Genomic DNA, 13,421 nt, shown 5'->3' on the forward strand with positions numbered 1-13,421 from the left:
AGACAATTAACTTCTAAAGAGGAAATTTTGTTTTGGCTCACAGGCTTGGAGGTTCCATTCCATGATTCTTTGGTCTCATTGCTTTGGGCCTATGACAGGAGTGGCATATGGTAGAACAAAACTACTCACCAAGAGCCAGAAAACAAATAGAAAAAGGAGACTGGGGTCCTAATGACCTCTTTGAGGGCATATTCTAATGACAAGGCCTTCTACTAGGCTCTTACCTCCTAACAGATCCACTGTCTCCCAGAAGTGCCACCCTGGGGAACCAGCCTCCAGCATGTGGGCTGTTGAGGGCACTTACCCAGTCCTGATGTTCAGCATCTAGTTAGTTTTCTCTGATCATGAGTTATGGGAGTTTATAATATAGCTTGCATACAAGCTCTCGTTCAGCTTCTCCTTTCTCTGGGTTGAATTCTTGGTTGTTCGGTTGTATCTTTTGATAAGCAAAACTTTAATTTTGATGAAATCCTGTGTATTTATTTTTTTCATTGGTTGCTTTCACTTGGATGTCCTGTCTAAGAATTTATTGCCAAACCAATGACATTAAGATCTATCTACCTTAGGTTTTCTTAATTTTGTTCGCCGGTCTGCTTTGAGTTTGTTTCTGTGTATTAAATAATGGAAGGGCCCAACTACTCTTTGGCATGGGGATATCAGCTGTCCTTATACTTTTTATCCTTTCCCCGGTGAATTAGTTTACCACCTGCATTCTAGGCTTATTTAGCTCATAGTTTTGGAGGCTGAAGTCAAGCAGCATGGTGCCAGCTTGGCTGCATCACCTCATGGCAGGTAGCACCACGGTGTTGGCAGGAAATGATAGAGAGGAAAAGAGAGAGGGTAGTCACCCCACTAAGGCAAAGAGCAAAGAGGATCAGTGATGACCTCCCACTAGGCCCTGTCTCTTACAGGTCCTATCAGCACTCAGTGTCACCACACTCAGTGTCACCAGCTTCCCGCACAGGAACACTCCAGGAGACAAACTCAAACCATAGCCAACGTATAGCAGTACTCCTGTTGAAAATCAGTTGACAGGGCTGGGAATGTGGCTTATAGTAGAGTGCTTTCCTAGCACTCTCCTTGGGTTTGATTTCTCAATACCACATAAACAGAAATGGCCAGAAGTGGCACTGTGGCTCAAGTGGTAGAGCGCTAGCCTTGAGCAAAAGAAGCTCAGCAACAGTGCCCAGGTCCTGAGTTCAAGCCCTAGGACTGGCAAACAAACAAACAAACAAAAAAGAAAATCCATTGACCATTAATTCTATTAATACAGGTATATGTTTTTAGTCTTCTGTTCTGTGTCATGAATTAGCTATTTGGTTTGTAGCCTAAAAACTAGAATGATCCAATTATTATTATTATTATCTTTAGTTACTAAAAGAAATGTTTATGATCAAAAAACCCTGCAAGGTACAAGCACATATGCATACAGAGGAAATAAAATAAGAAGAACTGACTCAAAATGCCCCAAAGCAAAAGTCCTGCCTCAGCTACCTCTGCCCCACTTGCTGTGTGGAACCCTGTGAGCTCTGGTAAGGAGCCTGTAGGCTTTGCCTCTCAGCTGGTCCTGTGTAGGCTTGTATGCATAGTTGTGAAAACTCAGATTCATCTTTGCATTTGTAAATGTGGATATATGCATATTCACATTCATTAGATTTGTTTGGTGGTCTATAGGTGTTTTATAGGTGTTTACGTATTTTAACAAAATTTATACTAAGAGTTGTGTGATTTTATCATAACCTGTAATCTGTATACCTGGTCATGTGTACGTCTTTTTTTTTTTTTTTTTTTTTTGCTGGTCCTGGGGCTTGAACTCAGGGCCTGGACTCTGTCCCTGAACCTCTCTGTGCTCAAGGCTAGCACTTCTACCACTTGAACATGTGCCACTTTTAGCTTTTTCTGAGATAAGAGTCTCATAGACTTTCCTGCCCGGGCAGGCTTTGAACTACAATCCCTAGATCTCAGCCTCCTAAGTAGCTAGGATTACAGGTGTGAGCCACTGGTGCCCGGCTTGTGTACACGTCTTATTTTGTTCTTTTCTAATTCCTGCCTAGTATTTCATAGAATGATGCAGTATGATTTCTTTAATCAGGTCACTATTGTTGGATGTTTATAATTTTCTAGGCTTATTTTTTTTTTTTTTAAATTTCTACCAGTACCACAGCGAGCATCCTTAACCCATGCCTGTATGTACACAGGGGATCCTTTCTCTTTTAGGTGTCTGGTAGTAGAGGTGCTGATCATGTCTTTCATCTTAAGTCATCTTTAATGTCTTTCTCTCACCTGTGCTTTAGGATGTCTTGTGCATATAAGACACTTAATAAATAAATATTTACTAAAGTGAACCTTAAGGGTTTTTATTCTGGATGTATCGCTAGCTTGCCATTCTATTTCAGTAAACTGTTTTATGACACCCTTATGCCTAGTTTACTTCCTCTAAAGTGAGTGAGCATTTGCTTATCTGATCTTCATTAGAGGAACTAAGGTGAAATGAGTCAAGGAATATTTTGATTATCTGCTCTGTGTGGCGCTGGAGGGCATAGAGACAAGGGCTGCATAGCTGGCAAGGTGTTTACAAACCCTAAGGGTAGTTCAGTGGGAAGGGCAGCCTGTCCCTGTGCAGTTGTTTGCAAAGGCCTTGAAGGGAAGGCAGGGACCAAGTTGCACTTACAATGGAGAAGTTCCCTGGAGAAGGACACACTAAGCTGCCCTTAAAGGAAGGTGCATTTAGACTGGTGGTGATGTACCAGCGGTGGGTGGTTGTGCTGGTGTGTTTAGAAGGCCAGTGTGGGTGCATTCAGAGCACTCACACAGGAGAGTGAGAATTCAGTCACAGGGTTTCTGTTGAAGGGTGACCAGAGGTGAGGGCTCAGAGCCTGTGGGACACCTGAGGCTAGGCTTGGCATCCCAGATGAGTTTGACGATTGTCTGGTAGGCATTGGGCCAGCATGAAAAGTTTTGAGTATATTATTAGTCTTAAAGAAACATTGAGTTGCCGGGCACTGGTGGCTCACGCCTGTAATCCTAGCTACTCAGGAGGCTGAGATCTGAGGATCGAGGTTCAAAGCCAGCCCGGGCAGGAGAGACCGTGAGACTCCTATCTCCAATAAACCACCAGAAAACCGGAAGTGGCGCTGTAGCTCAAGTGGTAGAGCGCTCGCCTTGAGCTGAAGAGCTGAGGGACAGCGCCCAGGCCCAGAGTTCAAGCCCTACGACCGACAAAAAAAAAAAGAAACGTTGAGTAAATCTGGGGTGTGAATTTTACAGGGGCGGGGGGGGGGGGGGGAGGGTCTTAATTTCCAGAGGTTTCTGTGACGTAACTTTTTCCTGCCTTCTGGTTCCAATGTCTCTTCCCTTAGCTGTCTGAAAGTGTGGTCAACCGCATGAAGGATTCTGGGGAGCCTTCAGAAGGGCAGCAGCCAGTTGCTCCACCCACGGCGCCTCCACCCACCGCGCCCCCACCCATGGCGCCTCCACCCGCGGAGCCTCCAGCCACCGAGCCTCCACCCACCGAACTTCCACCCATGGCGCCTCCACCCATGCCACCTCCACCCACTACGCTTCCACCTGCGGCGACTTCGCCCCCTACACCTCCACTCTCTACTCATCCACCTGCTACTTGTCTACCTACTACACGTGGCCCCTCAGAAGGCAGCTTTACAATCCCTCAGAAAGGTACAGTGGGCGCAGCTGTGCTGGGCAGAATGGGAGCAGAGGGATAAAGCATGTACACCTGTTTGCTTCTGGGTGGTGGAAGCTGTAAGGTCGGCTCCTGGATGGCGAGAAGACTCCACCCTCCTCGCAGCAAAGTTTCCACCCAGTACCTGCGTTACCTAGGCAACTGGCACACCTGGAAGAGGTCACATCTGCATCCGCTGAGCTCACATCTGAATTTGATGTGGCCACACCTTTCTCCGCCCATACCCTAGATAAGGCCTAGCCCAAGCCCAGACGCTCTTTCTTAGCTCTTTTCCTTTTCAGCTCTTTCCCAGCTCTCTTCTCTTTTCCACTTCTTTCCCAGCTCTTTCCCACCTCTTTTCCCAGCTCTCTCTCTTTCTCAGGTCTTTTCCAGGCCTTTCCCAGCCACATGGAGTGCAAACCTGGCCTGGTCTCAGCAGGTCTACTGAATAAACCTACCCCTTACCTGAATACCACATGCGTGGTGCTGTTCTTACTCGGCTATCTCTTTTTAAAGACCTAACATAAGCAATCACTTTCCAGGAGGGAGGGGCTTTCCATCCGTGACAGATACTGTCTGGTACACTTGAGGCTCAGTACCGCCAGTGTTTGTGTGGCTTTGGGGGCAGATTGCTTCCTTTCACTGTGATTCAGGTTCTCTGTACACTTTATAATGTGAGGCACCCAGATGTAATGAGGCATGCCTATAATCCAAGCTACTGGGGAGACAGAGAGGGAAGATGGTGAGTTCAAAGCTAGCCTAGGCAAAGATACTGAGACTCTATCTCAAAATAAAAGCAAAAGTGCTGACAGCATAGCTCAAACGGTACAGCACTTGCCTAGCATGAGTGAGGGTTCAGTTGCAGAAAAGGAAGAGAGGTCTATGAGAACTGGGCCAAATAATGAATGAATGACCTTGATGCCATCTTTAGCAGACATAACCTCGTCAGGGGTCCTGCTCTTGACTTGGCTTCCAATAGGGGTTCTAGGGGCTCTTCCTCCCCTACCCTCAGCAGCCAGCACCTGTGCTGTTTCCTATTTTGTTGTACCTGTTACAAATACAGAAGAAGCTTGTGCTGTTCCCCAACTAATTATAGCAACCACAAAAAACAAGCAAAGAAATTACTAAAGGGGGCTCTTAAGGATGGAAATATTATACAAAAAGTCCATGGAGTAATTACTGTTCTACTTAATAAATACTCATAAGAATCTCCTGGGGCTGGGAAGGTGGCTCAGTGGTAGAGCGCTTGCCTTGCATGCCTGAGGCCCTGGGTTTGATTCCTCAGCACCACATAAGCAAAAAAAAAAAAAAAAAAAAAGCCGGAAGTGGCGCTGTGGCTCAAGTGGTAGAGTGCTAGCCTTGAGCTGAAGAGCTGAGGGACAGTGCCCAGGCCCAGAGTTCAGGCCCCACAACCGGACCCAAATAAAAAAAAAAAAAGAATCTCCTGGCTGGGAGAGCTATGTCACCGCCTCAGATAAACTACAGCAGGAGTAACATGTGTGTAGTGTTTGTTATGCATGTGGCCTTACAGAGTGCTGTCTTTTTCTTCTTATCTTGGTGGTAATAGGGTTTAATCTCAGGGTGCTTGCTAGGCAGGTGCTCTGCTACTTTGGCCACATTCCTAGTCCTTATTTGTATTACGTTCTCATGGTTTTGCCCAAGGTTAGCCTTGTATGGTGAACTTTCTATTTATACTTTTTGCGTAACTAGGATGATAGACACCACCACATCAGCTTTTTATTGGTTTAGGTAGGGTCTCATGGACATTTTGCCAGGCCTGGCCTTAACCGCAATCCTCCTAGCTATGCCTCCTGAGTAGGTGAGAGTATAGGTGCACACTACCACATGCAGCCCAGTGGTGTTTTTTCATCCAGTGTTCTCTGCGAGGTGGTAAGAGCTTACAAAGTAAGAGCTGTTTTCTGTCCAGTAGCACTTCCAGAATGCAATCTGTGAATCTTGTCTTAGGTTTCATGCCAGGACACAGGGCAGATGGATAGGACCTCTGTCTTAGAGCACTCACAAGTCCATCCCTGGAGGTGCATCTTCACTAGCTAAACACAAATATTTTACTGTATGACACAGTTAGTGGTACAAAGGAAGGAATGATTAATTTATGAATGCAAGAGTGCACAACTCTGGTTAAGGGACCAGATGCAAACCGAAGTAGGTTATGATGGTTATGATTTTGTGTAGTGATGCAATTCTAGAAACTTGGGGTTAGGGGTAGCACAGGAACTGCCTGGATTTCGAAAAAGGATGATGGAAGATGGGATTTTACAGGTGAATGTAGCAGCAGAGACCCAGAGGAATGGTGTAGCCTGGCTTCTTTGCAGACCTAGAAGCAGTTATCTTTGGAAAACAATGTCCAGCGTATGGAGAGACCTTGGTGTGATGTGCAGGGAGCAACACATAGATGCATCCACTCAGCGGCCAGAGAACCCTGGCTGTGTCCTGAAGGACAGGAGGCTCTGGCCATGCATGAAACCTCTGCCTCTGTCCTGTGATGTCTGCCTCAGGGCTTCCCACAGGCCTTGGCTATTGTCCTGTCAGTATCTGGATTCTGACCCACTCTTCAAACGGGCTAAATGAAAAAAATTTTTTTTTTTTTAAATCTTTCTGCTGTGGTAGGTACAGACCTACTGTCCAGGGCATTCTGGCTCGCTTTCTCTGATTTGCAGTTGGCTATACTCTGGCCCTGAGAGAGATTCTTGAAAATATTTCTGTCTTAACCAAGAAGGCTTACTGTCTATGGACTTTCTAGCCATGGATAGGTGAAACCAAGAGGGATGTAACTTGATCCAATGTGCTTAAATAAACTGTAGATTAACTGGTGAGGGGTGAGGAGAAGGAAATGAGAACTGCCAAGGTATATTACATTAGTTTCAGCCAAGGAGATAAAAGAAGTGTTTGCTTTAATTTGGTAAGTTGCAGCAGTTTAAAAGGGATAATGGCCGTTTGTTATTTGGCTTTATTTATAGCACAATGACCGGCAGAGTGAGTTTGAGTTTCTGAATGTGGAAGAAAATTCAGTATAAACGAGCTGTCTTGAAATGGATTAATTTTAAGATATCTTTAAATTTTAAAACCTGTTTTTGCAATATTTTAATGATGAAATGGGTTAGGAAAATAAGTTAAAATTAAAATCTTATCTCATACCATATCCCAGATATAAGAATTGAAGCCATTAAAATACAATATGGAAGATTTTCTAAGCCCTATGCCAAGAAACTAAACTAAGAAATGTGGGAATTTGACAATAAGAAAATAGAGACAATATGGGAAAAATAAAGAAAGGATAGTGAGCTAGGAAAAACATTACACTTTCTATAATCTCAGTCTATAATGTGTTCTAAAGACCTTTAAGAAAGCAAGATTAATAAGATCTGGTTAGATTTATTTATTTATTATTTTTTTCCTTCGGTTGTGGGGCTTGAACTCTAGGCCTGGGCGCTGTCTCTCAGCTCTTCAGCTCAAGGGTAGTGCTCTACCACTTGAGCCACAGTGCCACTTCGGGCTTTTACTGCTTGTTTATTGGAGATGAGTCTCACGGACTTTCCTGCCCAGGCTAGCTTTGAACCCTGTTCCTCAGATCTCAGCCTCCTGGGTAGCTAGGATGACAGATGTGAGCCACCAGCGCCTGGCCTGGTTAGATGTTTATGACAAGATCTCAGAGTCACTAATAATTAAGAAACATAGACTAAGAAATGTACATTACCAAGGAAACAGGGAAGCCGACAGGTGCCACAGGCAAGGACATAGTGTGGACTACTGCCGCTTTCCCTACTGTGGGTAACTGTGTTATTTTTGTTACGACAAAGGACAGTTACATCAAAGGCAAAAGCAAATTCTGTAATTTATACCTCAATGAACTATTACAAATTTAAAAATGAATAAATAAAAGCACATTAGCTGGGCATGGTGGTACATTAGAGAAGCTAAGGTAGGATGAACATAGTTTGATGTGATACTCGGGTACATAGTGAGACCCTGCCTTAAAGAGGAGAGTGGGAGAGGGAGAGAGACATGAAAAGAGGAAGGGCACAAGGAGAAAGAGAAATGTTAATATCTGAACAAAATTCTGGCAGTGATTTTCTCTTTTTTGTTTTTGTTGTTGATATTGTTGTTGCTATTGTTTTAGTCCTAGTCTCAGTTTCAGTTGAGAGCCACCCAAACATGAGAAAATGGGAGTGGCCTGCCCACTTTTGGATGTATGTCCCTGGCAGGACTCTTGACAGGTCTGGGAATTGAATTGGGTTCTTCTGTAATACTGTGTACAGTTATAACTACTGCTGTGTTGGGAACCACAGGAGGCATACAGCATCAGAGAAGGCCACAGAAAGGTGTTGAGCTTTGGCCAACAAAGTTCTGGGAGGAGGAAGCTAGGGGATGGCAATAGTAAACAAACATACAAACAGACAATAAAAAAAAACAAAAAAAAAAAACCTTCGTTGTCACCAAGTGATAGCCCATTGAATTTGCTCAAAAGTTCCCAGATTAGTGATTATGAAAATGTTGATAAACTTAAACAACCCAGCAATACTAGAAAAAATACAGGTTGAAGTTTAATCAGGTTGGATGGATATGTGAACGTGTGAAAATATTCAAACTATAGTAAGTACTAAAGGAAACAGAGTGTAAGGAGCATATGTTTGCTACACCCAGGACTAGAAAGCTAAGAAGAGGTAACTGAGTCTCTTTTCTGTTGCTATAATGGACAACTACAGACTGGGGGATTTATTTATTTATTTGTCTATCTATCTATCTATTTATTTTGTGGCTTGAACTCTGTGCTTGGGCGCTGTCCCTGCGCTCTTCAGCTCAAGGTAAGCGCTGTACCACTTGAGCCACAGCATCACTTTCAGACTGGGGAATTTATTAAAAATTTTTTTCTTACAGTTTGGATGCTAGGAAGTCCCAAGATCAAGGGCTGCATTTGGTGAGAACTTTGTTGGGGTATGGTAGAGTCCTGGTAGCAGAGGGCATTACATGGAGTTGGCATAGCATGGTAGTTCAGATCTATCTTGTTCTTATAAAGTCACATGGTCTCATCTAAACTTAATTACTCCCCAAATGCCCCAACTGTTAATACTATGAAGATAGCAATTACATCTCATCATAAGTTTTGGAGAGGGAGAACATTCAAACTGTAGTGGGAACTAAAGGAAACAGTATAAGGAGCCACCTGCATCTGCATAGTGCTGCTTCCTACCCAGACCAAGACCTCTAAGGCTTCCTCACCAAGCAGAGCAGTGGTTTCCCTTAGCCATATCCGTCTGTGTTTAGGAGGTGACCTAGATTCCAAGTAACTGTCCAGTGAGTGACACTATACTTAAGTGGTTTTGCCTGCTGCCAGTCCGTGTCATAAGCGTCATGGTCCAAAATAGATTCCTTCCAGGCAAGAGGAGCCTTAGGGTCCATTGGGCTTCCATATTAGTTTAGTAAAGATCTGTTCCTCATCTACCATGGGGTCTCATTGGCCTGTCCTTGGAGCTTGCTCTGCTGTGAAGATTTATCTATTTTTGTGCAGGATGTGGTCTTCAGAGGGAGCATGATCCTGAGCTGCTATTTGGGTGAGTTCTGTACCTTGATTGGCCCTGGGGCTCCTGACAGGCCCTGTTTCTCTTTCTTTTACAGAATTCAAACTGCCCAGGTCAGAGCCTGGTGGTTTCCGGCATCCTTCAGAGGTGACCGAGGAGTTCAAGAGGTGAGCCTCAGTGCCTACTGTGTTCCACTGAAAGCCTCATTCCTCCCTGGGTCCCTTCCACTTGTCTGAAACCCTGGGGGACCTGTCTCACTGGTTTATCTTGTCTGTGTTGAAGGACAGTTCTATGGTACCAGTAGCACCATTTTTAGTTTAAAGGTGAAGAAACACCCAAAAGGGTATGGGGAGTTGATTTCTTTCTTTTTTTCTTTTTGTTGGTCCTGGGGCTTGAACTCTGGGCCTGGGTGCTGTCCCTGAGCTGCTTTTGCTCAAGGATAGCACTCTACCACTTGAACCATAGTGCCACTTCCAGCTTTTTTGAGTAGTTATTGGAGATAAGAGTCTCATGGACTTTCTTGCCTGGCCTGGCTTCAAACTATGATCCTTAGATCTCAGCCTTCTGAGTAGCTAGGATTATAGGTGTGAGCCACTGGTGCTCAGCAGAGGAGTTGATTTCTAAAAATGAGTTATTTTTGTTTGTTTTTAAGACCAGATCTTGATATATAGCTCAGGATAATCCCCAACTTGTGATCTTTAAACTCTCAAACACTGGGATTATTCCACTATGGTTGGTTTTAAAAATGGGTTCTTAAGAACCTCTTTTAGAAGTTAGAACAGAATAATCAACTGGCTAGCCTGTCTGTGCAGTGATAGACCAGTAGGTGTGTGTTTTAGAGGGATAAGAAAGTAGAACCCTTTCAGTTCTAACTGATGGTGATTTCCCATTAGGTGATGATCCTGAGAGTTAGCCACAGTTCTGAAGTGGGACCTTTTTTCTGTGCCCTGAAAACATGTAGAAGAATGGTTAGTGCAGAAAGGTGGCTTCTTGATTCTGTAACTCACCGGTTATCATCTGAACTTAAGAAGGGCTAAGAAGAAAACTACTTCAGTTAGAATCTTGTCATGAATAGATCACCTAATGCACATAAAGAGTGTAAGTGTAGTATCTACATACTGAGTTCTCAGTGACGGTTGACTTTATCAGCATTCTTGATGGAGTTCTCTTGTGTGGTCAGAGGGCCACAGATGAAGCCTACAAGGCTCAGTGTCAGCCACAATTGAGGGTTTGCTCCTCTGGAAGGTTAGCTGACATTCTCAGAGTTTATCTTCCATAATCCTAAGAGCTCTCTCTAGGAATAATTATTCCCCCTTCCGATTATCTTCTAAACATTTAAAAAATGTTAAAGTAACATGAGTTAATGAAAAATTTTGAAAATACGTAAAATGGATAGAAAATCCCCCATAGACTCATTATCTCAGTTCAGCCAATGTTGATAATTTGAAACGTCTCTTTCACATACCTTCTCTCCCTTGTGATTTTGTGGCTTGCTATTTTCTCTTACTATTATAATTCTATTACATTAGTTACATCTGATTTATAAATATTTCTGTGGCTAAACATATTGTTGACTCTTATTTTTTAGATTCAACCTTTAGATAAGTCATTGAATGTATTTTTTAAGATTCTTTCCTTCCTTCCTTCCTTCCTTCCTTCCTTCCTTCCTTCCTTCCTTCCTTCCTTCCTTCCTTCCTTCTTTCTTTCTTTCTTTCTTTTTTTTTTGGTGCTGGTCCTGGGGCTATCCCTGAGCTTTTTTTTGGGGGGGTCTGGTTGTGGGGCCTGAACTCTGGGCCTGGGCGCTGTCCCTCAGCTCTTCAGCTCAAGGCTCGCGCTCTACCACTTGAGCCACAGCGCCACTTCTAGTTTTTTTTCTTTTTGCTTATGTGGTGCTGAGGAATCGAACCCAGGGCCTCAGGCAATGCAAGCAAGCGCCCTACCACTGAGCCACCTTCCCAGCCCCTCCCTGAGTTTTTTTTTTTTTTTTTGGGTCCGGTCGTGGGGCCTGAACTCTGGGCCTGGGCGCTGTCCCTCAGCTCTTCAGCTCAAGGCTAGCGCTCTACCACTTGAGCCACAAAGCCACTTCCAGCTTTTTTCTTTTTGCTTATGTGGTGCTGAGGAATCGAACCCAGGGCCTCAGGCATGCAAGGCAAGCGCTCTACCACTGAGCCACCTTCCCAGCCCTCCCTGAGTTTTTTTGTACCACTGAACCACAGCTCCACTTCCAGCTGTTTGGTGGTTAATTGGAGATAACAATCTCATGGACTTTTCTGCCTGGGCTAGTGTTGAGCCACAATCCTCAGATCTCAGCCTCCTGAGTAGCTAGAATTACAGACATGAGCCTGGCTTAAATGTATTTATCATTAGTGCTATAATACATCATTGTTATTGGTTATGCTTTATTTTTGATAACTTGACTTTGATTGTTGAATATTTAGGTTGCTTTCATTTTCTTTAGTATAACAGGTAATACTGCTAAGAATATCTTATTATTCTTAGCAGTATTACCTGTTATACTCTACATAGCTTTTATGAGGCAGAATAATCAGAAATAGGTCCAAGATAGGAGCATATGTAGAATGAAGAGCTAAATGTTTAAAACAGGACTGCTACCTGTAGGTTTTCAAATGGAGGCATAGGAAAGTGAAGCTTCCCCTCTGTCATCCTCCTGAGGGAGTGGCTCCCATGAGAATCAGTCCCTGCTCTGAGACTCTCGCAGGACATACGGTGCTAGCATCCTTGACTGGTGGCCAACTCTACTTCTGTGCCTGATCTGTGTTTCTTAGATGAGAAAGTGCCACTATTCCCTGGCCTTTGCTGCTGTCAGGAGGCTGATCTTAGTGGTTAGATGATGGACAAGCAGTTCCTTAGCCTTTTTCCTTTCCTGGCCAGCCAGAGGCCAGCCTCAGAGTTCAATTGTTCCACAGTCCCAATTTCACTTGGCTAACTGAAGTGAACATACAGACTTTTTACTGCCAGTGTGCTTCCAGCCATGCTGTCTGCATTTACTTTTCTCTCTCCTCTGGCCTAGGTTCAAAGAGGAGCAGGCTGCAGTCCAGGATGAGCTGTTCCAGGTGGTGAAGAGGGAAAGAGAGGCAGCCTCGAAGCTCTTGAAGGCCCCACTGTCTCCGGGGGCAAGTGACACTAATCGTGACAAGAGGCATTCTGTGCGCCTGGTGAGTACAGCCCAAGCTGGTCTGACAGTTTGTGTAGAACTATTGGAGGTAGAGGTCAGGCCCTGGATCTTGACTTGCCAGAAGTCTTTGGTGGTTCCAGTTGCCACTGGATGTACCCAGTTGCCACTGGATGTACTCAGCTTCATGTTGATGGAAAAGATGTCTTCCTAGGAATCAGGAGCTTGGATTCTTCCAGCCCTGACTTTGTCCCTGATGACTTTACTACCTTTGCATGTGTTTTCCTTCCTGTGATTCTTGAGTTTCTACAGTAAGGGAATCAGATCATTTGACAGCCTCATTCTTTTCTGAAACTTCACAGTTATAAGGGCTAGAGTGTTGTTTGTGCCAGGACAGTGTGAGGAGAGAGGATTGAGATTCAAGACCATGAAATACACAGCACAGAGAGCATTATTTTCAGAGGTAGGCAGCCCAGGTACAAATTCTAGCTCCCACCTTAACAGTTTTAGCACCTTATCTGTGCTTTCATGTAGATTTGCCCTGGGGATCAGAGATAATATCTATCCAGAGCTTAGCACGTGTTTGAAAAATCATGGAAGTATGCTATTACTGCTGTTACTGTTATTAATACATCTAATTGATTGGAGCTATTAGTCACAATTCTTTCTGCTTAAGTGCAGAGTTTATTTCCTAACATGAAAAGTCTAGGAGCACCCAAGGGTGAACTAGTTAAGTGGTTCACCAGCATTCTCATCTTCCTTCCTCTCTGTTAACCACTGTTGTGTCAGTCTGTACACAAGCTCAGAATCACAGCACTCAGCAACAAAAGAAAGGCCATCAGCTCCTGTGTCTCTGCTAGCAAAGACAGTCTTCCCAGAGCTCATCAGCAGAATTCCTCTTTCATACTATTGGCCTGAATTGTATTAAGTGGCAATTGCTGAGCCAGTCCACTGGCAATCCATTGTAGGGAGAGAGGACATCAGACAGACTCGGGACTGATGGCAGTCAGGAAGGAATGGCTGTTAGCAGCATCTAGTGACATCTGCTTCAGAGGCTGTGGCCTTTGAGACC

At 44.2% G+C, this 13,421-nt stretch overlaps 1 protein-coding gene across 1 annotated transcript in view; it reads left to right on the top strand.

Moving 5' to 3' along the window:
* The window catches only part of Chchd6 (coiled-coil-helix-coiled-coil-helix domain containing 6), a 226,180-nt gene that overhangs the window by 21,360 nt on the left and 191,399 nt on the right, over nt 1-13,421 (top strand). Inside the window, exons 2-4 of the mRNA XM_042679920.1 lie at nt 3,360-3,675; nt 9,314-9,383; nt 12,248-12,392. Coding sequence (XP_042535854.1) covers nt 3,360-3,675; nt 9,314-9,383; nt 12,248-12,392 — 531 coding nt within the window. The remainder of the gene's footprint in view (nt 1-3,359; nt 3,676-9,313; nt 9,384-12,247; nt 12,393-13,421) is intronic.

The sequence above is a fragment of the Dipodomys spectabilis genome, unplaced genomic scaffold (assembly GCF_019054845.1).
Source record: "Dipodomys spectabilis isolate Male_0828 unplaced genomic scaffold, ASM1905484v1 ptg000054l, whole genome shotgun sequence".
Taxonomy (NCBI): Eukaryota; Metazoa; Chordata; class Mammalia; order Rodentia; family Heteromyidae; genus Dipodomys; species Dipodomys spectabilis.